At 41.0% G+C, this 27,414-nt stretch overlaps 1 protein-coding gene across 1 annotated transcript; it reads right to left on the reverse strand.

Annotated features, from left to right (window-relative positions):
- SLC49A4 (solute carrier family 49 member 4) lies at positions 1-27,298 on the reverse strand. The gene is made up of 9 exons (XM_063429185.1): positions 26,714-27,298; positions 22,616-22,709; positions 17,034-17,299; positions 14,019-14,148; positions 12,246-12,354; positions 11,957-12,024; positions 8,594-8,721; positions 5,207-5,389; positions 1-2,212 (listed from the first exon to the last, which is right to left on the reverse strand). Exons 1-9 carry the CDS (start codon positions 26,988-26,990, stop codon positions 2,097-2,099), a joined length of 1,371 nt encoding a protein of 456 aa, XP_063285255.1. The 5' UTR covers positions 26,991-27,298; the 3' UTR covers positions 1-2,096.
- Between the last annotated feature and the right edge of the window lie 116 nt (positions 27,299-27,414).

A 27,414-nucleotide genomic window follows, 5' to 3' on the forward strand; every position in this document is an offset into this window, starting at 1 on the left:
TTATTTAATATTTTATTTCAAGGTAAACTGAAAAAGTTAGTGGAAAAAAACAAAAAAAAAACACAACAACTGATAACTCTCCAGTAGTGATCAGGTTAACAGCATTCAGGACACGAGGATATTAATTAATATGAAAACCTCTGTTTGGAAACATTACACAAAACAGACACTGTGGGACAATTATAGTCCCCAAAACAAAAACTCCCAGAAATTTACTGACACACACACACACACACACACACACTTAATAAAAAACAAATATATGTGGGATTAAAGCAGCATTAAGAGCTATATATTGACCAAAGCACTCAAATCGTCTCCCAAGACTTTGCTTGGCTACTACTAGCTCGCCCCTGTACGTTGCCAACCTGTAGGAGACACACAGGGCTTAGTAACGGATAGTAACAGATCGTAACAGATCTAAGCATGATACTCTGTGCCTGGAGACTGGGTTCAGGGAAAATTCCAAAGCTTAATATGACAGACATTATTACTGGTTGCATCCCATCAAAACACCAAACTAACCATTCTTGCAGTTTCAACAAACAAAACCCACAATTAAAAAACAAACAAAAAAAAAACAAACCTCCTCACCCAAACAAAAAGCAGTTTAATAATAATAGGTTTCGTTGGTTTTCCTGTATAGATGCTCTCTGCACATCGTTTCAGCACCAAGTGGCCAAATATTTACCTGGGACAATAACAGCACAGGACACTTTGAATAGACATGTGACCTTTACAAAGACAGAAATGACCCCATAAAACCGGAAGCCAAGAGAGGTCCATGTAGCCTCTTGGTTCTGGGGACACTGCCTGCACCCCCTGTTATGACCCCTCTAGAGCTGGCTTCAGCGTGCACACCAGTGGCAGACACATCGAAATGGAAAGAGAAAAACGGTTTCATTACCAGGTTTATAAAAAAAAAAAAAAAAAAAAAAAAAAAGGGAAATCAGGACTGCCATTATTGTGTGCCTCAGCCATTAATAGGGACTTTACTTGTTAAACGAAATCAGGGAAATAATGTGCACACCACCAAATGTGACCACCCGCTGTGAATTCTAGATATGGGGACAGTGAAGAAGGCAATGCAGCCAGTTTATGCTCACACCAGTGACGAGCTCCAGGCACAGGGTATTAATAAGCTGTCCACAGATTCTGTTTTAGGAGTGACCATTCCCTTATGTAATAAAGCCCCTTTCCCTCCATGGCACAAAAACAGATTGATACGGGAACAGCAAAAGCCGGTGACTGAACTCCAATTCCAAATAAAACGCAGGAGGTACGTGGAAACTTGACATATCAGGAATCTATGGCTGATCGGAGAAAAATAACCGTAAACCCATACTAAAAACGCTGCCATTTAAAACACATAAAAACAATACACAACATTTTAAGAATCAGTTTCTGGTGCTACGGCTACAATAAATGTCAATCTGTGTGTCCACCCACTATGTCATGTGACTAAATTAAATTAATAGGAGATGAAAATTAGGCAAAATATACAATAATTAAAATAATTATTCCTGAGCAGCCACGGGCCTTAACACAGTTCGGCGAGTACGTGCCACGGTATGCAGTTTGAGAAGTAGGTGCCACTAAGTACTCCACATTTCCTGCGCAGGAAAGTGTCAGAGCATTCTCCATCAATGTCAAAGATGCGAAAATTAAAAATGATTTCCCTTAGATTATGACAAATATTACATTAAAACATCGGCTATTACGGAGATGTGCAAACTAAAAGTGGTTTTTGACAATATCACAGTTAAAAAGTTCTTATTTCCTCATTTTTTAAATGAAAAGAATATTCCAATAGGCCGAGTCCCAAACGTGGCTGACTAGTGGAGGACCCTTTGCAGGTTACAATAAAGAAAGCCGATGACAATGACATTACTCCCACAGAATATGCAATCACTATATAGTTAGAATATACTCCCACATTGGTCATTTTCAGTTTTGTGCGTTCCAATGAACCATGAAGTAAAATCTGTACCAGTTCTTTCTAGAAGTCAGTATGGTGGCTGGTCAGACCCTTCCTGGGTATTGTGCAAATCCAGACAATTGTGCAGCGTATCAAGTTCCCAGTCCACAACGTGTCATTACACCGACACAAACACATCCAGGTAGAGTCTGTCGTAGGATTCCCTGAAGCACAGAATGAGAAGAAGACTAAGCAGGCTGGATCCCGTCAGGCACCAGTTCAACCACGACACGTCTGGAAACGAAAAAACAAGGCACTCAGATGGTGTATTTTGGATGGGAACATTTGTCATTGGATTCCCTGAAGCAGAGAACACACACAAGTGCGATGGCACAAGATCCTAAGAGGCACCAATTCACCCAGGATAATGCTGCATAAACACAAAAGGCAAGCTTTTACACAGTAAATCCATGCAATAACTAAATAATATACAGTGTACCAGTCTCGAACCCAGCATCCAGACACCCCATGCAATCTACATATGCGTGATGTGTGTAGCAAAAACAAAAAACATTCAATCATCTCATTGCTTTGTGCCAAAACGTAGGCTGGGTCTACTCAGCAATAAAAGTGAATCTCTGTAAACACACCCACAGATACCCTTTACAATAAAGTACATTATCTATTTCATGAGCAAATCTGTGTGTTTAAAGATCAATAGCAGAAGATTCACCGGCATAAAAAGCATTCATCTGAAACTTTCCCAGTTAGTGAATGAGTAAAGGCCCCTCGTTTGTAACTGCACCCCTGGCTAGGAAAGTGCTGTAAGTGCCAAGGAGAAGCACAGAAATATATGTTGCACGTTCTTGTTTAGTGATAGATGTCGATTGATAGTGGAGGTCACTAGGCAGTTTTATCCAGAGGACCCACAACAGAGAGGTAAGAAGGAGCCATTACAATCATTGGGCCTCAGCTCTGGTAGTGTAGTCAGGTCGGTACTGTAGCGGAATTGGAAAATCTTCCAAAATGCGCTTTTCTGACAGATTTAATTTACTGAAAATTGTTTTTTTGCAATTCTCAACAATTCTTTGAATACATGCCTTCGAGAATGCTTTGTCCAACTGTTACAATTTCTGAGTGTTGCTAAGATGCCAACGTCTGCTGGCCTTAGAGACCCAGGATTATAAATACACAGGTCAGAAAAACTGATCACAAAATTACAAAGATTTTTAAGAAGATGAGCCTTGCATCAAGCCATGGATTAGTGACTAAGCTTCAAAACAGAACGAATTGGCATCTCTCATCTCTTAACGGTAACTTCCACTGATCGTTAAATTAAACTGCACCCACTTTACTGTATTAAATCATGTGCAGGTGACCTCATTTATGGCTCCATTAAAGTGAAACATGTGGAAAGCTGGACTCGTCCTTCTGGAAGTTGATGCACATAAGCAGGAAGGTAAATATGACATTACAGCCTTTTCCCTATAAAACATTGCTCTCTGCTTGCCAGCTTTGGCTGCTGGGATCAATACACTTAATAAGATTCTTGCCTGAAATTAAAGATAAAATGTCAAAGATTCTAAAATGTCACAGTGCAATTAAGAGCACCGGAGTGTCCGCCATGTCTGCTAATCTATGCCGTGACCTTCCTGCGCGCAGCGCGTGGCCTGGCCTTTTAATAACAGCAGTGATGATGTAAACGCTGCTGAAACCTGACAGCAAGCGATACCCAATGATGTTTAACATCACTGTAGCCCACAAATCAGTGGCAGACATGATAAAATATAATCCAAGGAATATGCTTAATGAGTGTTTAACCAAAGATTGCTTCTGTCTGGCTGGGAGTCATGAGCATTACTGGATACACATTGTATTTGCGACTGTGACATGAAGGTAAGAGATTGAAGTGAACTAGCCATTTATAAATCCTGTGCATGATAAGCTCTATTTCAACAGGTAAAGATTTGGTTTAAACCTTTTTGCTGGCCAATTACAAATATGTAGATTAGAAGGGATTACTAGAAGGTCATTTGCTCCTCACTAGGACTGTAAGTGCTCTGCCCCCCATTTCCACATACTTTCCTAGCATGCCGCAGTGTTATACAGATGCAATGTTTAACCATAGGCCATTGCCGTGGGGTAAAAGGGTTCACCAAATTGTCCAATGAGATGGAGCCAAGGTCATTTACTCAGAGCTTCAATGTTTAAATATTTAATGTCATTTACTACTTATATGTTGTGTGTGCCCATTGTGCAGTGCTGCAGCAAATGTATGCAAATAAACAGCACTTAAATTCATTATGCCACAGGATTTTAGGATATTGAGATTCACAGTTTACAGAAAGAGTAGCCACCAAAAAATATTAATAGAGTTCAATATAGGCAGCCGTGATGGCTTTACATTCACAGGAGAGGCATCTTTATCCTGTCCTGAGCCAAGCCTGGCCACATGTGATATTTATGCCTGGTGTTGAACAGCAGTTGTAATAATAAATTGCAGAGAGAAGCGCTCAGTCTGCAATTGCAAAGCCGTAGCGTGGGTAACGGAGTCACAAATTAAACATTGACATGTTATACGTATCCATGTACGCTGCCAGCAAATCTCTAACTGGATTTACTACACTTTGAAGGTGTGGGAGAGGCAGCTAATGGGCACTAAGTCACCTGACAGAGGATCAATGGACAAAATGTATCCATCAGACAGAGTGGACCTTTGGAAACAATCACTTTAGTCAATGCCTGGGAACAGTACTCCCAACCAATCCAATGGAAATATCAATACATCAATCAAATCCAAATTATCCATTTAAATAAATTTATAACATTAGGTGCCAGGAGTATAATTTCAGCTATATACCATGGGCTCATAGCCCTCGACATAGACAAGGCCAAGCTGCATGTGGCTAGTAGTGGGGAAAAAATGAATAAATAAAAATAAATCAGGATTTATTCCATTTAGCTAAGGTAACTGAAGCAATAAATGATGGACATTATGGTTGTCCAATTCTTTGGAGACAGGAGTGTCTCGCCCGAATACATTGTCAATGTAATTCTACTGAAATGCCCAGCAACAGCAAAAAAATAAATAAATAAAATCCTTACACACCTATAGAACTACTAAACGGTGACCACAAGAAAATATTAAAATATCACGCAAAAAAAAAAAATCAAGTAATTAATGCTACCTAATAGACAGAAACTGAATAAAGCTTTTAAACCTCGTTTCGAGAACACATGGAATTAAAGCTCTTCGATGCAGGTGACACCTTGTAGATTTGTACTCACCCGTGTGATAAAATGTTAAAAACAGTAATAGGACTCCCATGAACACATTACTTAGAAATGTCACAAGTCCACATGCGATTCCTTCTGGTATTGGATACACAGTCTCCACAAACAGCTCGAAGAATATGGGAACAGTGCCATTCAGGAACACGCCAACCAGGATACAGGACGTATACAGAGTAGCTGTAATCAAAGACAAAACCACATGACAAACAGCTCCCAAAGTAATATCACCTAATCTCATGCAAGCGTTGGGGGACTGGGGGAATTTATACAGTTTGTTCATTTTCCTAGAATAGTGCACATCACATCCTCTGCTACACTATAGCAATGTACTAATTACCCTTCACTTGCCTACTGTTAAACTGCAGCCAAGGACCGGTCGTTTTGATGATACACATTGAATCACGCTGTATTATAAAGGGTGACCATCATTACAGCAACACACAAATGCAATAACGCTGGGAGCAGCAGTGTACCCCAATCAATCATTCTGTGTCCTTAAAGGCTGGAGGAATCCCTAAACCACATTCAATAAATGTTATATATAGCCCCAGCAAAGAACAGGCATAAATAAATAATATAACAGAAAAGGGCTTTGTTTTAAAACTGTGTTTGGTAAGTAATGTGGCCTGGATATCTCATGGAATATTTTTTCCCCCTCCGAGGGTGGTCCACGTGATTTATTTGGATCCCTTAGACCTGAAACATGGTTTCCTGTTTAGTTCAACTGAATCTCACTAAAAATAGAACAGGAAAAGCTGGGTACTGTCCCTCACATCATTCCCAGCCAGGCAGGATTACCACCCACAGTATCCCTAACCTACAGTCCTCACCCTATTCCTGCTATTAGAAGCACTTGAGTGGCTCTGCACCCTGGTAATCCAAAACTATCTCAGCATGATCAAAGAGAGCTGGACATTTAAAAAGACTTTGATGGCGACATTTTACATGCATTTTATACAAAAGGATATTTTTATAACTAGTGCATCCCAACAACAAAAGCACAGTAACAGAGGATCATTTTAATGATATCAAAAACCTCTTCCAGCAAAAGCAAATTGAGCCTTGCAATACTGGTGTCCCATTTTCATCTGTGACAGACTGGTGTATTTCAGTCACGAATGAGAAGGATGATAAATTAATCTAGCAGCTTCAATGTGGAGAACAGATTCACGTATCATTACCTATTTGAGTTCCTGAAAGCCATTTTTGCCGCTAACTGCCTGAATCGGGATTGCCAGGAGAACAGAAAGAGGAAATCTAGACTTATGTACGCATCAAAGAGTAAAAAAAACAAATGGAAAGAAAAACAAAACGGCAATAACTTAAACAATAATGATTGTTGGGATAAAAGACTTGCCCCCGGGGTAATTTAATAAGGCTGGTTCAATATCTATGGATGAATTCCTCCGTGACATATTAGTATAACAGTCAGCGTGTCTGTATATTGCGCACTTTGTGAAAATGAAACAATATAAAATTACGAGGAGCAATATCCAAGACAAACCGTATTATTCTGGTGGATCACCGGACTGCAGATCATTTCTATAACCATGTGAAATGCAGATAAATTCATTCTGAAGCTCCAATATTTTACAGCTCACTAGAATTCCATAAACAAATTGACAACCGGGAGGTTCTATTCAATATGCATTCACTTTCCCAGACATTAAAAGGCTGATTTAATAGAAGCTGCCGCACAATCCCTGATCTACTTAATGAACGGCCAACCTCTCACCACATCAGTAAGGGTATTACATACTTCATTGAAAGGGTGAAACGAGAAGAACAAACACCAACATGACCAACTTTTCCATTTATGAATGTTTTGTTCCATGCCAAGTGCCCCTGTATAACCCAGACATGGCCACAAGCTGCTCTCGCCAATTCTACACAGTATCAGTCACACGGTGCATTATGGGATCGGAATACATGTCCTGCTGCCTGAAATAACTGGCAATATAAACAAACACATGCTGGTCACTAAAACCCAAGAAACATTTAATAAATAAATAAAACTCTAGGAAAAGCAAGGCGAGCAACTCACACAGCCGTACAAACTGGAAAGACAATGGTAATGAATATAACCTGGCTTGTAAAACAGAGGGGATTATTATCTAAACCGTCAATAAATGGGAATTAAAAAAACGGTTTGTAAATATTACATTAGACCAGCCAAGTTTGATCAATCTGTATTTATACTGCTCAATGTTTGACAAAATGGAACCCTACAAGCTCCTTTCTGGGAAATCTCTGTCCGGAGAGAATTCATTTCCTTAAATCCTCAGATAGAGGAGACTGATGGGTTACTAACAATTACAAGTCTATTCCTAATTATAAAATAAAAAAAAAAAGTTTTAGGCAGGAGATGGGTCTGGCAGCTTTTATTCAACTTCTCGAACCATTTCCCTGTATCGTGCGTCATTACCAATTCTTGGATCACCACGGATAGTCGCCATTTCTCTGTATCGTGCGTCATTACCGATTCTTGGATCACCACGGATAGTCGCCATTTCCCTGTATCGTGCGTCATTACCGATTCTTGGATCACCACGGATAGTCGCCATTTCCATGTATCGTGCGTCATTACCGATTCTTGGATCACCACGGATAGTCGCCATTTCCATGTATCGTGCGTCATTACCGATTCTTGGATCACCACGGATAGTCGCCATTTCCCTGTATCGTGCGTCATTACCGATTCTTGGATCACCACGGATAGTCGCCATTTCCCTGTATTGTGCGTCATTACCGATTCTTGGATCACCACGGATAGTCGCCATTTCCCTGTATCGTGCGTCATTACCGATTCTTGGATCACCACGGATAGTCGCCATTTCCCTGTATTGTGCGTCATTACCGATTCTTGGATCACCACGGATAGTCGCCATTTCCCTGTATTGTGCGTCATTACCGATTCTTGGATCACCACGGATAGTCGCCATTTCCCTGTATCGTGCGTCATTACAGATTCTTGGGTCACCACGGATAGTCGCCATTTCCCTGTATCGTGCGTCATTACCGATTCTTTGATCACCGCGGACAGTCGCCATTACCGATTCTTGGATCACCACGGATAGTCGCCATTTATTGATGGATTTATAGATTTTGACTGAATTACCTTAGTCTGGGGTTAGGGCTGTATTATCTAGGTCACTAAACCCTGCTAGAACATGGTAAAAGTCAAAACACGCTGCCATGAGAGACTACATACTGCCATCACACAGCATTTAGCAGGGCAAAGAGAGTTCTCCAACTCCGTGCAAGCTAGGAATTTCAGGAATTGGCATTGAAAATGCTGGAATGTTTGACAGTAATTTTGGTATAAAAAAAAAATAAAAAAATAAATCAGACATTGTTACATAGCCTCCCGGCGAGTCTTACCTGCGGTTAAAGGTAGGTGGGTGACATTGCTCAAAAACGTTAACGTGAACCAAGTGGCTGACAGCGTTGCACCCGAAAAAAGTATAACGAGAATTAGCTTGAGCACACCACGAATGGAATCTGCGAACCTACAAGAAAAGAGAAAATATAATCTGTAATTATATGGATTCCAAGCGTGAAATAAACAGAACAATTACAGAAAATGAAAGAGGGAGGGAAACGTTTATTACACGGTTTTTGTAATCTCTGCCCTGCTGAATCCGTCACGCTAATTTATTTATTTATTTTTTTGGTTGGGCTTTAGTCTTTTTTGAAACATACAAGCATTCGGTTATCTAACCAAGAATAAAAGATCACATTTATAATGAACCCATTTGTAAAGCACAATTCTAGCCTGTCATCACATATTCTACGGAGGAGTAACTGGTTTATAAAGCCACAACCTGTCACAATTTCAGAATTATCCAGCCGTTTTAACATTAGCAGCTGTATGAACAAAAACACAGGGGCGTTTTGGCACATAATGACAAGAGAAGTATTTCTGTGCAATGGCAAGGATTAACGTGTTAATCTCTGGGATATGTGACAAGAATTATTAGCCAATTTTGCTGATTACAACTTTAGAGTTGCTGTGACTGTCATGGACAACAAACCAGATGAAACAGATGGGCAGAGCTATTACTGGAGACAGACCCCTTACTTTGCAGCAGAGGTTGAGACCGGCGCAGTTAGCTGCAGCCGCGATACAATATATTTACAGAATGAACATTAGCACTTTCACAATCACCCACAAGACAGGTTTTTGCACCATACTTATAAAAAAAAATTTTTTTATTTTTTTTTAAATGATATCTTGATTTCTTTTAGAAAGTCTGGAATGAGAAAGCTTCACATAGTATAAAACGATTTTCTAATTAGTGAGAATTCAGAGTTTTGTGAAAAATGACAACATAATACCAAGCCAGGCACATATCCAGGAATACACACACAAATACAATCAGTAACTGCAGCTAAACTTTCTAAAACTTGGAGAGATAGAGATCTCTCACATTGAATCTAACATGTGGCACTGCCAGTAACGGCATTCGCATAGAGCAATAATGGAGCTTGCTGGAAATCATGAAATGTCAGACTGTAAGCGGCACAAAGATTAGACCTGTCTGCCAACTGCCTATCCTCACACAGAACACCAGAGCAAACATTCTCACATACACTAACCATTTATACTATTTGAGATAAAAGGTAGAACTTTAAATTTGTGCATTAAAATGCAGCAATTATGGAGGCTAGTTGCTTCTTACCTGTAAAGCTGAATGATACAGTTTAAGGGGCCAGTCTTCACGGCTTACAAGCGGCTCAGTTGGCATTAGTTTTATTAATGTAACAGAATGCTTTGATGAACATTTACACATTGAAGCTTTATGACTGCTTTTGACATTATATGCTTTAGATTGTAAGCTCATGGTCCAGCTAGACACTTTGCATCAAAAAAGCTTCAATGGCTAGATCTCAGGGCCATCTTTACCGTTTGTATTTACCAATTGTACAGCCCTATGGAATATGTTGGTGCTATATAAATACGTGCATTAAAGTGGTTGAGATTTGGACCATGCAATGCAATGGCTTTTCAATATGTGATCTTAAAACCGAATGCCCCACTACTCCCACAGACTAAGCTATACACACACTCCCACTATTTCCAGAAAGTGGTCGATAAAAAGGAGAACTAAAAATATGCCATGGTAGCCTGATGGAAAAGCTTTTTGGGAGTTGTAATTCCACAACTGTTGGTGCAAAAACAACCATATAGGAGAAATTCTTGCGGAAGATGAATATGCACAGTGCTTTTAGGATATGTTTCAGAATATCTCATGGTTTCCTGACGAACGCCAGAAGAGAAAATGAGGGTAAATGTGCATGGCAACACGATAAGTCCTCACTGCTCAACTTTTCACTTCCCATTAATAAAACTATATAACTACACATTCTTATAGATTGACCATTTTATTCATTTACTTACATGGCCAAGCGGCCATGTTGGATCAGACTGTTCTTGCCGCTCAACCCAAACATGCTGCGTTCTACACAGAGAAATCGCAGCAGCAACTTAGGTTGAACATCAGTTAGTCTGATAACAGTAAAAGTCTGACCAAACATAGCTGCTCAAAAAAAAATAATAATAAAAATAATATATATATATCTTTGAAGACAGTTGCCCTTTAACCTCTTAAGGACCACATAACGGTATATGCCATTATGCAGTGCAGTGCTTTAATGCGCAGTGACAGCATACAGACCATCATGCAGTAAAGGTACCAGCAGGTGTAAAACCCCTGCTGGTCCCAAGCACTGAAAGATATTGTTTGATTCCTAGGCGTCCCCTCTGTTAGCTGCCCTTTGAATGCCAGGTAGTGCTATTTCGCTACCTGGCATTTCTAAAATAAAATTAAAAAATACGTTGATGTACTTGGTAGCGGTTTTGGATTCTGTGGCGACTATTAAGGCAGTAATCTCAAATGTCTAATTATGTGAAGTTTTAGCTTTAAAATCGTAATGCACTCCTCGCAGGATTTGTTTTAGAACTTATAAAATGTATTGAATTCCGAGATTCCTAGACTTATTGGGCAGATTAACAATCAGGACTAATTAGTGAATCAATTTGGAGTTAGTTTTCTTTACTTGCACTTGGTGTGTATAAATTATTTTAGATGTTCTTGCTTTTTAATATAGCATTGTGTATACATACAAGGTATAATAAAATGTATGGGTGCACAGAAAGGGGGAAATTATGGTAGAATGACCGCATAGCAAAATTGCCAAAAAGTCTTTGGTTACAAATGCGTTGCATTCCAAAAAAGCCTTGGTCCTTAAGTATTAGTTTATCTGAATTTGTCAATTCTGCTACATCAACAAAAGGATTCTGATAAACCCAATATTCTTCACAAACACTGCACATCAACTTTCTAATCCCCCGTCCATGACATACCTGGAACAATTACTGTTTGCCCAGTCTTTCTTGTAGCAAAAACTAGCTCTATTTAATCTATTTTCTATGTATTTAACAACAAAGGCCAATATCGTCTGCAAGTCCTTCTCATTATGTGGACACAGCAGATTAATTACATGTTAAATGGATATTACACAAGCAGCACGTGTGCTTTCATTCCCAGATGTTCTGTGTTTTACTTGTCTGCGCATTTTTTTGCCAGTGTTTTATTTTTCGCCTAAAACAGACAGTCCCTATGCCAGTCTCTCTACCCCATGTTTTTTTTTGTTTTTAATCCTTGGGGATTATGGGAGCACAATTAACAAGTATCTCTAGAATGTAAATCCAGAATCTCCCAAACAGTTTAGAACACTCACCTTCCCACGACTATGCCAAGTATACATCCGCCCACCAAGGACCAGAATCCTATCCAGCCAGCGTCCACCTGGAACAAAGAACACAAAGTGAATCTCCAGCGCGGGGTTAGGTTGGGATATTAAGAGAAGCAGGAAACGAAAAATGGATATGCAACAGCTTAATCGATATTCTGACTCTCCAAGTGATTATTAAAGGTGGCACATCTGAGCCCCTACAAAATCTCGGAGTACTGGTACTTGGACCTTTAATGTTCAAGGGGAAGTCACATGCAGGGTACGAAATACGTACTTGGCTAATATGAACTGGAGTCAGAATGAGGTCCAAGACACCATACCATCCTGCGTAGAATCCCAGAGGTATAGAATATGCCAAGACAAGCAGCAGGAAATGCACATTGCTGGAAGAAACAAAGTCATGTTATCAGAGAGGTGAAGCTCCTCCCCTCCCCCCCCTCAGGATCTACAGCGAAGACAGGTACAATCTACACAGTATTTCTCCCAAATATAAATAATTAACACACTAGCCAAAAGCACAACCTACATTGTGTGCCCTAATAAAACAAATCAATGAGCTTGGATGCTTTTTGTAAACAGGAGGTAAAAATCATTGAACCGCTCAATTACATTAACCCTGCACGTCAGTTTCCTAAATGAAACTCCCGTCTCTATACATTGATAGATTCCACCCTGTAGGATCCCTGCCCGCTCCTGTCTATACATTGATAAATTCCCCCCTGTAGGATCCCTGCCTCTATCTGCATCGGTGCCTCCATATTTCAAAGCCTTGGTTGGTTTAATGTGATTGTGACTCGGCCTCACTTCCTGTCTAGATAAACAAATATCCCAAATCGATGCTCGTGTCAGTAGGAGTTTGTGTTAAGTAAGCGATTGTTGTTCATACAATTCATTTGTATAAAAGCTCCAGGGAGTCTGCGAATGGCTGTTTTTTGGCACATTTTCAGTTTACTCATTAAATATTTCTCGATGGAACAGGCTGGTGTTAGACACTTGAAACACAGCTGCATTAAAGGGTTTATTATTTAATATTTAAGAGACTGTTGGAATACAAATCAAACAAGTGTTTCAGAACGTAAATCGAGACTGTCAGTAAATTGTATGGTGGGCTGGATGCCAGGCCTATGCGGCGTGAAGGCCAGCGAAAAATCTCGCAATAAGTCTAGGTAGAGAATTTGTTGATACTTTTCCCTATAGAGCTCAGAATGAAATGAAGTGCTGCGGGGGGAGGATTCATTGTGTGGCAAAAATTAGTTTCCCTACTACACATACGGACTTAATTAATTAAAAGATAAATATGATGAAAACATGTGTGGTTTGTAAACACATTAGAAGTGTTGCAGAGCTTCTTAAAAAAACAGATGGATTTGGAATTTAGAATCCATCTCCCCCAAACAGTGAATAGGAGAACATTAATAATAGCTATAGGGTGATTTTCAGTACACATTGCAGGCATACTCAGGCTTTGTACATTAAAGGGACTCTGTAGGCACCCAGACCACTTCAGCTAATTGAAGTAGTCTGGGTGCTGTGACCCTTATGCAGCTCTAAGTCTATTCTCTGTGGCTGTCTAACAGACAGCCACTAGAAGGCTTCCGAAATCCAAACAGACTTTTGGTCCTCACAGACCTTCAGCGTCAGATATTCCCCACTAAAAGGCATTTAATAATGCTTTCCTATGGGGAGGTCTAATGCGCTCGCGGCCATTGCCACGCATGTGCATTAGGTCTCCCCTGACGGCTGACGAGGAGCGTGGGCGGAGTCTAACCCAACGCCGAGGGTCATCGGTGCTGGATTCAGGTAAGTGTCTGAAGGGGGGAGCACGAGGGAGGGGGTACCTATTAACCCTATAGTGCCAGGAAAACAGAGTTTTCCTGGCACTATAGGATCCCTTAAAGAACGCAAATTGAAAAGCGTTTTACAAAATTTAGGCCAAAATGTTCAATTTGGAAAAAAAAAAATTTATTGGGCTTTAGTTATGGCTTGTATCAGCTATTATTGCTGTTTATTTAAGAAAAATTGATTTTCCTATACGGAGTTTCCTCACCTGAGTAGCTTACAGATGCTGCTCCTGTAACTCAGCCTGCGACTGGCAGCAGCGACACTTGGTGGTACAGGAGGACGTGAAGGAAAATATGCTACTATGGCCATAAACAGCACAGCCGTGACGCCAAACTCTAAACGAACAAAACAGAAACCAGTCACCAATAAGTGGAAACAACACGTCTAATCATCTAGAATAACAAAAAAAATGCAAATCATATAGACCGTTTTAAAACAATGTTTGCTGTAATATTGAAATTGGTACTTGCTGAAACGCACCCGGTGGCAATGGTGGGGGGCAGCCATTTACTGAAAGAGGGGGTTTAAGAGAAAAGCATTGAGAGACATCCTGAGCCTATTTACTAGTTGGAGATTGGGGAGAATGGACCATGAAAATCAAACTTTGTGCATTTCCCTTCTCAACTATTCAGCTTCCAGTTCAGAGAATTGGAGTGTTTTCATTTTATAAGCAAACAATATCCAAACCAGCCCTACTGGAACTCAGATTCACAGTCGGTGTGTCTACTTGTTTAAACCCCCATCAAGGAAACAGACAAGTTATAATGAGAAGGTTTCATTATTTGAACAGCAACTACAGAAACCAACTGAGGTGATTTTCGCATGTTTAGTGTTTTCCCCAGGGATAGCCTCACTTCTGCATTTCACAAAATAAGGTTATTTGGGTGCATGTTATGTCCACCATAACACAGTAAATAGAAACGCATTGTCATTGACAAACTGGAGAAAAAAGAAACCCAACCCCACACACGGGTCACCTGACTCAGTGACACGTCAGCTACAAAGTTACTTCAGACAACATTAGACTTCCATCTAATTATTATAAAATCTTCAAGCATTTACCAGTTTCCTGGAGTTTTGCCCCATTGGTTTTAAAGGAACACCATAAGCATTATACAGCGTGCTGCAGTAGTTATGGTACTAGGAGTACCATGCATCTTACCAGTAAGTGTCCCTGGGCAAGACACCCAACGATAGAGATATACACATTCACCTAAAGACCAGGATAGGGTACCTAAAGGGACTGGGATGGATTGTATTAACTCAAATAGGAGTATCGAATGTCACTGGGAAATCACTTCCAGACTCTGGACTAATAATAATAAAAGCAAAAAATACATTTGATGAAGTTAAATACAAAATAGAAAAATGAAAAATATAACAATAAAATAATTTATGTACACGTGCTCGTGTACAAAAGGTGAATAGAATAATAGGTACTAGGACCAGTACGACCAACTAAAATTCCCTATTGATATTAGGACAAATCACAAGATAAACCGCTGGCCTATAATAGACTGGTGAGAATTCACAGACAGTGTAGCTTGTAAGGAGTTAAACCAGTAGCGTTAGCTTGAATGACAACTATTGGTTTTCAATGGTTGCTTGGTTCAGAGGCCAATAGGTATTTCAATCAGTAACGTATACATAAATCTTGGAATGTCCACCATTGTAGTATTCAGGAAATCTATCCTCCGACACCTCCTAAACGCTGCCAAAGGGCTGATACCACTATACTAGAATGTCCCTATTAGTATTTGAGACGATCTCAAGGTAAAACAGTAGTGTGTGAGGGACTGGTGAAAATACACAGGCAGCATAGCTTGTATGGAATTGGACCGCTAACAATAGCTTAGATGTCAATGAATTAGTATCAATAGATGGTTATGGCAGATTGATAATAGCTTGAGTGGGATAGAAGTAAGAAATGGAGCTAACCAAATCAGGGTGTAATCGGCACTAGTCTATGACTGGATATAGAGCTCCGTCTAATATTAGTGGGAGGGAAAGCTTAGCATCAGATATGTAGATGCCAAAACAATTCTGTATAAGGACAGTAAATGAATAAATTGCTTCTTCTGGTCGGTCAGTCGGTCCCCGATGGGACTGGATATATAGTATCACGATCTGAGCCTGGATCACTTTTATTGCCAGCAATGTGGATCTATGTAAGCTGTTAAAGAAGCCAAGTGCTTCACCTCTTCCCATTTTTAGAATTGGTGCTTTACAATTGCTTAGAATGGTCAAACTGTTTTAAATCAGTAGTGCAGGACTTCGCTCGATCAGCTGACACTCAGCCAATGAGCAAGCCTTGCCCTGCATGCTTAGATCAGGGGTAGTAATGAAATTTCCAACTCTGTTGTCAGTAGTGGAGGCAGGGAAGGACACCTAGTGGACCCCATCCTCACAATGGAATAGCCCATAGCACTCCTGGCACCATAATTAATAGTGCGCACAGTAGTAGGTCTGCTGCTTGGTGTGTTCCTTTAATTAATCACAGCTACAAAACAGAAGAGAGACTGAGCAAAGGAGAAGTGACTTTCCACACTTCTCACTAATGAGCTTGTTATGCAAACAGAATCAAAGTTAAAAAACAAAACAAAAAAAAAACGGCATATCCATAAGACAAGGGCAGAGGTTGTTTTCTAAATGTCATTAGAAATGATAAACTAGACTACTGATTAATGACTGGATGCCTTGTTTTGCCATTTATCAGCTGTCACATAACAATACTAGGAGGATTCTGCAGTCTCCTCCATAGAGCCTTATTTTGTACTGTCAGACGGGAGCAGGAGCAGAACAATGGCAGTTCAGGGTAACACCACTAGGCAGGAGTTGCAGAAGGAAGATGGCAGCACTGCAGGCAGAGAAGATGTGATCCCCTGTTGCCACTATCCATGCAAAAAAAATAAGAACAGACAAATAACAAGCCTATACACACACACACTCCAGATGGCACATGTATACAGAGTTACATAAAAAATGTCCCACACACATTCCATTCAGTTTACTCTGGAATGCAAGCACAATAAGAACCAGAAGAGTGGCTAAATCCCCAAAGTAGAGACTTACCTCTGACATGCTAAAGGGTTTAAAATATTTTAAAAGGGTTACAGTAAACAAAGTTGAAACTCCCAAAAAGGAATTTAACAATAGCAGATAATGTGTCCGTTCCAAGTCTATTCAAAACAGCTGATCATTTATCCAAGAGTCCCCTTACCTGCATACAGCACTTCCTCGATGCGGTCCTTGATCGTTCCAAAATGCTCAAGACCCTGGGGGAGATTGGAAGTAACGTTGGGAGGTGGAACAATCAAGGGTCCAACCAAAAATGCACATGCTGACCCCAAATAGTTCATCATTGATGCAACAGCTGTGGCAGTGGCACGTTCGTCAGGTGAAAACCAGGTCGTAGATAGAAACGGAGCAGCGGTCATCACAGTAGGACCAGCAAGTCCATTCAGTAACTGCCCACCATGGATCAACCTGTAAAGCATTTCACAGTCAGTACATATAACGTGGGAAGAGCCCAGAAATCCAGCAATACATACTATAATACGAACATAAGACACAATATACATACTTTAAAATCATAAGCACACAAAATCATAAACCAGTTTGATGCATTATCCTACATTAGGAAGATCCCCTGGTTTATGTTTGAAAGGATACTCCACTTCCCACAAAGTTGGTTTTTTTTTGTTTGTTTTTTAAACCTCACTTAATAGATATGCCTAAGAAAAACAGGCATGCATTTAATTATGCATCTTTCAATAGAAGTGCATCTAAAAACGGTTTGCAAAAGCTGTCAAACTCTTGTCTGCAGTCTCTGCAAGCCCTCCCCTTCTAACCCGCGCCCAGACTTTCTGTGTCTGTCCAATCACAGGCTCCCCAATGCAGCTCAATGAGTAGCCTTTGCAAGGCAGTTGTTCTGGACAATTGAGTTTATCTAAATAAACAAACCAGGAAATAACAGAAGCAAGTGTCTAACAAGCAGGGGGTGTAACCAGGTTTGTTTATAAAGGTGCAATTTCTATTGAAATCTTCAGTTTTGGTACAAAAATTAAATAAAAAGAGGCATGCTCTACACATATAAAGCACTTCAGGAAGCTAAAGTGCTTTATGGGACTGGAGTGACCACTTAAATTAAAATGTCACTAACACTGGGAGGACCCATCCTCCATTAATGGGATCTATTTCTGTGCAGACAACAGACCCTCTTGTCCTAGTCATCTACAATTTCCATAACATTAATTTCTTACTGTATGACATGAATCCACACTACCCAGACAAATATGACTCTATGCATTGTGAGGGCCCATACGGCCTTAAACATCTCCTGACATCCCACATTCCTTCTGAAACCTTACAAACAGAACTTGAAATATGTTTAGCTTTTGGTTACGTGCCCAAATAATGAATAAAAGGTAAACTCGAGGACCCATAATTAGACTGTAGGCACCCAGGAGCCTTCATTCAGTACTAAGGCAGTTTAACATTAAACAGTGGGATGGTGCCAGCGGGCTCCATCCACTATAAATACAATGATACAAAAGTTCTTATGGTATAAAAAAACAGAAATAATAGGCGCTCACTATAGTGCAGTAAGTTGGTAGGTGCTGCGGTACACAATACAAGGATTTCCAAAACCTCGTTTGATGGAGAGATCGAAAGATACACGGCGTATACTGTGCATTAAAATTATACGTACATGGACCTTCAGGGGGTACAATACCTTGAAGTTTAGGATAATAAAAAGAGACAATAATGGTACAATACAAAATGATAAAGTGCAAATTATACAGATAGTAGCTGTAAGAAAACCACTCACATTTGATAGAGCTATTTTAGAGCTCTGCTGTATTGCGCGTGGACGGTATAGTCCCCGTCTAAGGATATATGGTGGTATAGGTGGTGCTGGTCCTTTAAGAGGTCAATAGTGTCCTTTAGATAGGACTTGGTCCTATAAACATATTGCACCCTAGTATCCCAGTGATATACTTCCTACCGAAGATTCTCAAAAACGTAAATACCCCCCTAGGACGCCCTATTGTGTCGGGCATAGGATCACCACTCTCCAACCTTTCCGAATACATCGATATCATGCTGCAGCCATACGTTGTCAAGACCAAGTCATATCTAAAGGACACTATTGACCTCTTAAATAAATTAGAGAAGATCACATGGGAAATATATTTCCTACTTATGACATGCGATGTAAAATCACTATACACCATCATTTAACACAACAAGGGCTGTCAGGCAGTGAGGTCTACACGTGAAAAAGTCAATTCTATGCCTCAAGACCAGAAAGATTTTGTAATAGAAGGAATAGACCTAATCCTGAAGAATAATTTCTTCTGGTTTAAAGATGGCGTCTACATACAGAATACAGGCACACCTATGGGTACCAGGTTCGCACCCAGTAATGCCAACCTCTACATGGCTAATTGGGAAAATCGCACGGTCTGGAGGGGGCATGACTGAGTGGGAAGCCTGGTATCCTATGTCAGATACATCAACGATCTCAAGTGTGGAAAGGCCCTATCTCCTCAACACAGGATTTTATATCCTTCTTAAACACCAACACTGAGGGCATAATTTTAACTGCTAATGTAAGCGCTACTATGGTGACTTACCTCGATTTAGATTATAATATTTTTTTTTTCATTTATTTTTTTAAGGACAAAAGGATACACGCCAAAACACATTTCAAAGACGTGCATGTGAATAATTATATCAACACTAACAGCTGTCACAACAAAGCGTGGTTGGACAGTATACCAAAAAGCCAAATGCTAAGATGGAGGACAAATTGTTCAGAAACTTCAATTTTAAAAAACAGGCATGTGACTTAAAAGATAGATTCATCCAAAAAGGGTACAACTGTAAAGGTAGAAAACACTATTAAACTAACTTTAACTCTGAATAAGAAAGAACGAATACAAAAAGTAAAAACAAATCGAAAACAAGATTTTACACTACCTATTGTGATAGATTTTAATAACAAAACCAAGCAACTTAGAAACATTTTAAACAAACACTGGCACCTTCTGAAAGAAGATGACGTGTTACGTAATATTATCCCAGATAAACCAAAAGTAATATTTAGGGGTGCACCTCACTAAGAACTACACGAAGACCACCCCAAAAAAACTCGACAATTTTATGACAAACAAAAAAAGGTTTTTTTAACCCCTTAATGACACATGACGTGTCTGACACGTCATGATTCCCTTTTATTCCAGAAGCTTGGTCCTTAAGGGGTTAAAGGGACACTCCAGGCACCCAGACCACTTCTGCTCATTGGAGTGGTCTGGGTGCCAACTCCCACTACCCTTAACCCTGCAAGTGTAATTATTGCAGTTTTTCATAAACTGCAATATTTACATTGCAGGGTTAACTCCACCTCTAGTGGCTGTCTATTAGACAGCCACTAGAGGTCACTTCCTGGGTTCTAGCACAGGTTTCCTGTGCTAGAGCGTCGCTGGACGTCCTCACGCTGTGTGAGGACCTCCAGCGTCGCTCAAAACCCCATAGGAAAGCATTGAAATGATTTTTCAATGCTTTCCTATGGGGAGACGTAATGCGCATGCGCGGCATTTCCGCACATGCGCATTAGGTCTCCTCGGCCGGTGAGCGAGATTAGTCTCGCCCACCGGCCGACGTAATCATTAGGAGGAGCGTCGCGGAGGCAGCGGCGAGGGACATCGCCGCTGTCCCAGGTAAGTGACTGAAGGGGTTTTCACCCCTTCAGTAACCGGGGATTGGTGGGTGGGAGGGAGAGGGACCCTCCAGTGCCAGAAAAACGGATCGTTTTTCTGGCACTGGAGTTTCCCTTTAAGTGTAACTGCTGTATAGCATGCAAAGAGACAAAACACCCAAAGTAACGACCTTTTTTAAATCTAATAATACAGGCAAATCCTACAATATCAAAGATCTTATTACTTGTAACAGTAAAAACTATTTATTTATTGGAATGCCCTTGCGGTCTCCAATATATTGGTAGAACCATCAGACCCCTAAAAGTGAGACTAGTGGAGCACTGTAGGAACATAGAAAAGGGTTTTGCCAACCACTCGGTTTCATCACATTTCTGTACACATGGCAAAAACCCCAAACTACTTATGTTCACGGGAATTGCCATTGTAAGAAAAACCACTGGAGAGGAGACATTGTAAAACAAATTGGGAAGACAGATATGAAATGGGTGTATCACAGACACCCTACACCCCAAAGGTAGAATTTGACCTATTTAAATTTTTTTTATAATCTTTTATATATAGTCTGTATTTATTCTTTCTTTGCTAATTCAATGTTTTATTACATACTCTTTACCATTTCTATAAATTCTTTTTTACCATATTATTGTTATATATTTTTTTATCCAGACTTCTTTTAAAAAAAAAAAAATTCCCCCACATTCATTCTACATGTACAATATCCCCCACACACACACACCCCCTTGTTTTTTATGTGTTTTTTTTTTTAATATTTACTAATCTCCCCCTCCAGCCATTTCACAGCTATCCGTCTCCCTTTTATTTTGACTTGCCTCCCCCTACTACACTTGAAATACCATGCTCAAATTAGCATCTAATTATTGCACTCTGTCTCTTATGATCCCAATATTCACTATGGATTACGGTTATTAATTATGCTTATATCTGTATTATACATACAGATTCCTTGTCTAATACATTTTTTCACATTTTGTAGACCCCTTTAGATATGGGCTTTAAATTGTATGTCTATATATCTAAATTTATCCCAAATTCTCAAACTATAATCCAATACATTAAGAATCCTTAGAGATGACAAATCTCTATTAATATAAGGAATACTGGATGTCTAAAGCAGAATAATGCGTTCTGCAAAACCGGAAATTGGACTCACCAGGTAGTAATCTTCAATCAAGCTTACCCCATATATACAGAACACAGAGAGGACTACCCCACACTTTTGAAAAAGCCTTTGAGCAGGGATACCTTTACCCAATTTCAGAATATTTTTATTATTATTACCATTTATATAGCGCCAACAGATTCCGCAGCGCTTTACAATATAACGAGAGGGGGGATTTAACTATAAATAGGACAATTACAAAAAACATACAGGAACAATAGGTTATGTTTTTGTGATATAAATAGTTACTTTTTATATAACCATTTGTTTTTTGTTTGCTACCTGGTACCAACATATCCTTTGGTGGGGATCATACCACCCATGCTGTTTTAACTAGAGCAAGTCTTGCTCTACAAAATGTAAGTACATTACTTCTCTTCAATTCTATTTAGTAGTACTTGCTACACCATTGGAGTTTTCTTGCTCTTTTGCTTCCATATGTATCACGCATACCTGCATTTCTGCCTGGAGGATCAGCACCACCTATACCACCATATATCCTTAGACGGGGATTATACTGTCCACGCGCAATACAGCAGAGCTCTAAAATAGCTCTATCAAATGTGAGTGGTTTTCTTACAGCTACTATCATAATTTGCACTTTATCATATTGTACTGTACCATTATTGTCTCTTTTTATTATCCTGAGGTTCAAGGTATTGTACCCCCTGAACGTCCATGTACGTATAATTTTAGGGCGCAGTATCCGCCATATATCTTTCTAAAGTTCTTATGGTGCCTAGGGTGTGCCCTTAATTATATTGAAAGAAAAGAACTACCGGCAACTACAAGACAGGCATTCATTGGCACATGCCAGACAAATCACACGCAGGATTTCAGTTAGTAACTGGTTGTTTGTTGTTCTTTCTAATATGCCCCTTGTTTATAGGGTCTTACCTTCTCCTAAAAAGCAGGTCTGCTACAGGCACACAGCGGAGTCCGGCTCCGAGGACTGTTAGAAACGACGTGAGCAGTACAGTTACTCGCAGACCTGGGGAATTAAAATAAACAGATCTAAGTAAACATAGCAAAAACACACACTCTGTAATAAGCCATTGATTGGACTGTTTAGGCTGGCACAGAGTGGATGCTCTGAGCCAGCAAGGTGATCATAAAAAATAAAATGTAACAGAGTATAGGGAGGGGAGACAAACCTGCAAAAGGAGAATCAGAATGTCTGTCACCAGCGTGCAACAATGGTAGATGTAAGTATGCACAGAATTGATATTGACAATTGTGCCGGGAATGAAACTAGTCCCCAGCACAGAAGTGCATACATCTCTGGATGTGCAGGGTTATTCAGAAACACCACACATCCAGATTCCTTCCTCTATGACCAATTCAATAAAGCAGGAGGCAGTCATGGAATATGCCTTTAAGGAAGTCGCAGATAGGCTGAGAGCATCAGCTGACTGATTAACTACAGAAGGTAAGCCAACGCCTGGGATCTCCTTGTACCATAACAACTACATTCCAAAGAGGGTCGCTTTAAGCAGAAATTAATTAGCATTGACAACATGGTTTATTCATTAACTAGTCACTATATTCAAGTTGGAGAATTCCTCAAAGTAAAAACTTTGACCAAACTTTTTAGTGGGGTTTTCAATTCACATAAGTCAAGTCTTAAGACAGAAAAGAATAAACAGACATGTAGATTCCAAACCATAGCTCCTGTCTGCACCGACAAGAGACAGACATGCACACATCATCTCAGTCACTGATCTGGGGGTTTATCATCAGTCTGAAGACAGATCATTTACTGTGCCTCCTGACAGAATATAAGGATTTGTTTAGAAAGACAAAGAGTAGGCCTATCATTGTTACACAATTACCAGCTTTCAATGCAGTTCTCACTTAAAACGTATCACAGGTCTACGCACAGATAGCCCCCTCCTGAATAGCATGGCCTTGCTCTCTTCCAGTATCTCCATTTATCACCTGTGTGTTTTGTCTTTATTTGCAAAGCTTTCTACACATGTAACCTATTAAACGTATTTGGGCATTGTCTTCTGTCTCCAGTATCTCACTGCTAAGACGACTGATGTGAAATTTGAACCTGCATTTCTTCCTCTATACCCAGCTCCTTTTATCTTTCTATTTCTCGACAGTCCGACGACGTGGGAACAAAAACACGGACACTGCTCTAGGCTGCGCTCACTCCTCCTGATATCCATACTGACCATATTAGCTGACCCACGTAATGCAAGGAACCTGTTGGTCGTCTAGAATCCAGCAAGGATCACACATGTGGGCCACCAGATGGTCAGCTACATTAAACAGTCTCCTACAGAAATAACATGGAAGAAGCTTTTCAAAGCGGAACACAATTCCGAGTATTACAGCAATAAAGGGCTGGATTCTCTCTGCAGAATAAGGGTTAACTCTACTTAGTGAATACCAATTCCTCTAATTAGGGCTATGGTAAAATTTCTTTGCATGAAACAATGTAAACCATTTACTACTATGAGAATCCAGCCCAAATTACCCAGGCTTAGCTACAGTACAAGACCTTTCTCTGCAACACCAGGAACAAATATCAAGCTTCATCCAGGTCTTCAACTCACCATGTCTGCATTATGAAACTGCTTTTCTGCCCCCAATAGGCACGCCAGAGAAAATAAGCGCTCCCTGGAGAACGATGTATCAGGTTTTACCCAATCACTGAGATCTGACTACGTGAATAGCCAAAGCAAGACACCCAATGCTTTTCTTATGTCACTCGTCCTTACTGAAAGGCGTGAGCAGGACAAAGATACTACCAGTGTCAAAACATTGCCAGCTTTAGCCGTTTAAAACTTCAGAATTATTTCGTTTTTTTAAATAATTTTGATTTGGTAGAATGTTCATTTCAAAACAGGATTTAAAAAAAAAAAAAAAAAAATAGGAAAGAAAGAAATGACCTAAGGCACCCAAAATCAAGACACAAAGAAATGAGAACTTAACATATTAATCTTGAAGAAACTGTGATCAGCAAAAAAAAAAAATAAAAAAAAATAACCCTAAGCCATATACCAAACAGACAGTACTAGATGGTCAACAGGTCTCACACACTTTATTCTTAAGATCCAGAGACAATGAATAAATTGAGTTTTTGGTTTGTTTTTAAACATGAACTAAAAAACAAAATGTTTTTTGAAAAATAATTCTTCTGTGAAACTATGGCATTTGAACTGGGTTTATCAAAGTATGGCCATATGGTTTAAATAACACATGGCATTAAGTCCCTTGCCCTGGATGTGCTTTGATGACCATTTATAGTTGCATCAACTATTATCAAGACCTTTTATAAAACTTCTACAAAAAAAAAAAATCAAAACCCCACAGATATAGTCCTGTTTTTCAAGTCAGGCGTGTCTCTCAGCGTCAGCAACAAGTTGCTCCACTTTGTCTCCGACATGTGATCCTTCAGTATCATTTTGGGTAACATATCAGGCATGCTCGGGTGTTTAGTCAGATTATGACAGATCAAATCTGAAGGTAAAACAAGTGCAAAGGGTGCAATACTATAAGCACATGTGCATGGTCTGGCAAGTCAGACTTCTCCAGTAAACACATATGTCTGTGACACTATTAGCTGGCTTTGACATAGTTACATAGGCTGAAAAGAGACATCTATCAAGTTCAGCCTTCCTCACATCTGTTTTCTGCTGTTAATCCAAAAGAATAAAAAAATAGTTTGAAGCACTTCCAATTTTGCAACAAACTAGGAAACAATTCCTTCTCGACCCCAGAATGGCAGTCAGATTTATCCTTTGATCAAGAAACTATTACCCTATAATTGAAAAATTATATCCCTGAATATTGTGTTTATGCAAGTATGCATCTAGTAGCTGTTTAAAGGACCACTCTAGGCACCCAGACCACTTCAGCTTAATGAAGTGGTCTGGGTGCCTGGTCCAGCTAGGTTTAACCCTTTTTTATATAAACATAGCAGTTTCAGAGAAACTGCTATGTTTATATAAGGGTTAAGCCAGCCTCTAAATCCTCTAGTGGCTGTCTCATTGACAGCCGCTAGAGGCGCTTGCGTGATTCTCACTGTGAAAATCACAGTGAGAGCACGCAAGCGTCCATAGGAAAGCATTGTAAATGCTTTCCTATGCGACCGGCTGAATGCGCGCGCAGCTCTTGCCGCGCATGCGCATTCAGCCGAAAGGGAGGATCGGAGGCGGAGAGCTCCCCACCCGGCGCTGGAATAAAGTTAAGTTTTAACCCTTTCCTATCCCTAGAGCCAGGCGGGAGGGGGTCCCTGAGGGTGGGGGCACCCTCAGGGCACTGTAGTGCCAGGAAAACGAGTATGTTTTCCTGGCACTATAGTGGTCCTTTAACATCTGTGCGGACTCTGATAAAATCCCTTCTTCAGGCAGAGAATTCCACATCCTTATTTTTTTTTTTTTTACAAAAAAAAAACTAAATACCTTTCCTTTGCCTTAGACTAAATGTCCTTTCTTCCAGTCTAAATGAATGATATTGTGTCCTAATAACGTTATTGCCCTAAATCACTAATGTGAGGGGGGGAGGGGGGAAACACGGTCACTTAGTCACTGTTAGCAAAATTGAGGAGGAGGAGGAGGGGGTATTAAGGAGGTGGAAGTATGATATTTACCCCTCTTGTCCATCAGCCACTTGAAGAGGAAGCAGGGCAGGAACGTGGTATTGTGTATTAAGGAGGGGGGTATAAAGGAGGGGGTGGGGGTATGAACGTGGGGGTGGGGGTATGAACGAGGGGGTGGGGTATGGGAAGGAGGGGGTGGGGGTATGGGAAGGAGGGGGTGGGGGTATGGGAAGGAGGGGGTGGGGGAAGGAGGGGGTGGGGGAAGGAGGGGGTGGGGGTGGGGGAAGGAGGGGGTGGGGGTAGGAAGGAGGGGGTGGGGGAAGGAAGGAGGGGGTGGGGAAGGAAGGAGGGGGTGGGGGTGGGGGTAGGAAGGAGGGGGTGGGGGTAGGAAGGAGGGGGTGGGGGTATTAAGGTGGGGGTGGGGGTATGAAGGAGATATTTACCCCTCTTGTCCATCAGCCACATGAAGAGGAAGCAGGGCAGGAAGCCGATGGGGCCCCACAGGACCAGCAGAGCGATGTCCAGGCTGGAGAAGCCATAGGCGGCCCGGGCCGAGTTCTGGATGGGCCCCCACGTGTTAAACAGCAGACCCTGCAGGAAGGCGAGCAGCGAGAACAGCAGCAGGACCAGCCAGCGCCGCCCGAACACCCGGGGCCCGCGGGGGCCGGAGGGGGACAGCAGGGCCTGCCTCTCCTCGGGACTGCTCCACTCCAGGCCCATCCGGGACCGGAACCGGGATACAGACAGGAACCGGAACCGAGACACTGACACCGGGGGGACACCGAGACCGGGATACAGACAGGAACCGGAACCGAGACACTGACACCGGGGGGAGGGGAGACACCGAGACCGGGGGGAGATACAGACCGGGACCTCACTATTACTGACACCAGAACCGATACCGGGGGTGGGGGGTGGAGATAGAGACCGGCTGCTCCCTGTGTGGCCCCGCACTGTCCCTGTGTGTGTCCCCCGGGGGCCCCGCTTCGGCCGGTCTCTCACAGAAGAAGTTCGGGCTTTTCCTGTCACGAGCTCAAAACATCCGGCTGTGAAACCCCGCCCACATGACGTCACATCGGGAGCCCCGCCCACACCATGTGCTCACTATAACTAACTCACACTCACTGTGACCCCAACTCACACT

The sequence above is a fragment of the Pelobates fuscus genome, chromosome 8 (assembly GCF_036172605.1).
Source record: "Pelobates fuscus isolate aPelFus1 chromosome 8, aPelFus1.pri, whole genome shotgun sequence".
Classification (NCBI taxonomy): Eukaryota; Metazoa; Chordata; class Amphibia; order Anura; family Pelobatidae; genus Pelobates; species Pelobates fuscus.

What these genes read in the sequence shown, in the direction of transcription:
- SLC49A4 (XM_063429185.1), bottom strand. Translation starts at nt 26,990, where the DNA reads ATGGGCCTGGAGTGGAGCAGTCCCGAGGAGAGGCAGGCCCTGCTGTCC. An exon ending in GTGGCTGATGGACAAGAGGG is followed by an intron (nt 22,710 to 26,713) that starts GTAAATATCTCC and finishes TTAATTCCCCAG; the next exon opens with GTCTGCGAGTAACTGTACTG. An exon ending in AGCATCTGTAAGCTACTCAG is followed by an intron (nt 12,355 to 14,018) that starts GTGAGGAAACTC and finishes TGTTTCTTCCAG; the next exon opens with CAATGTGCATTTCCTGCTGC.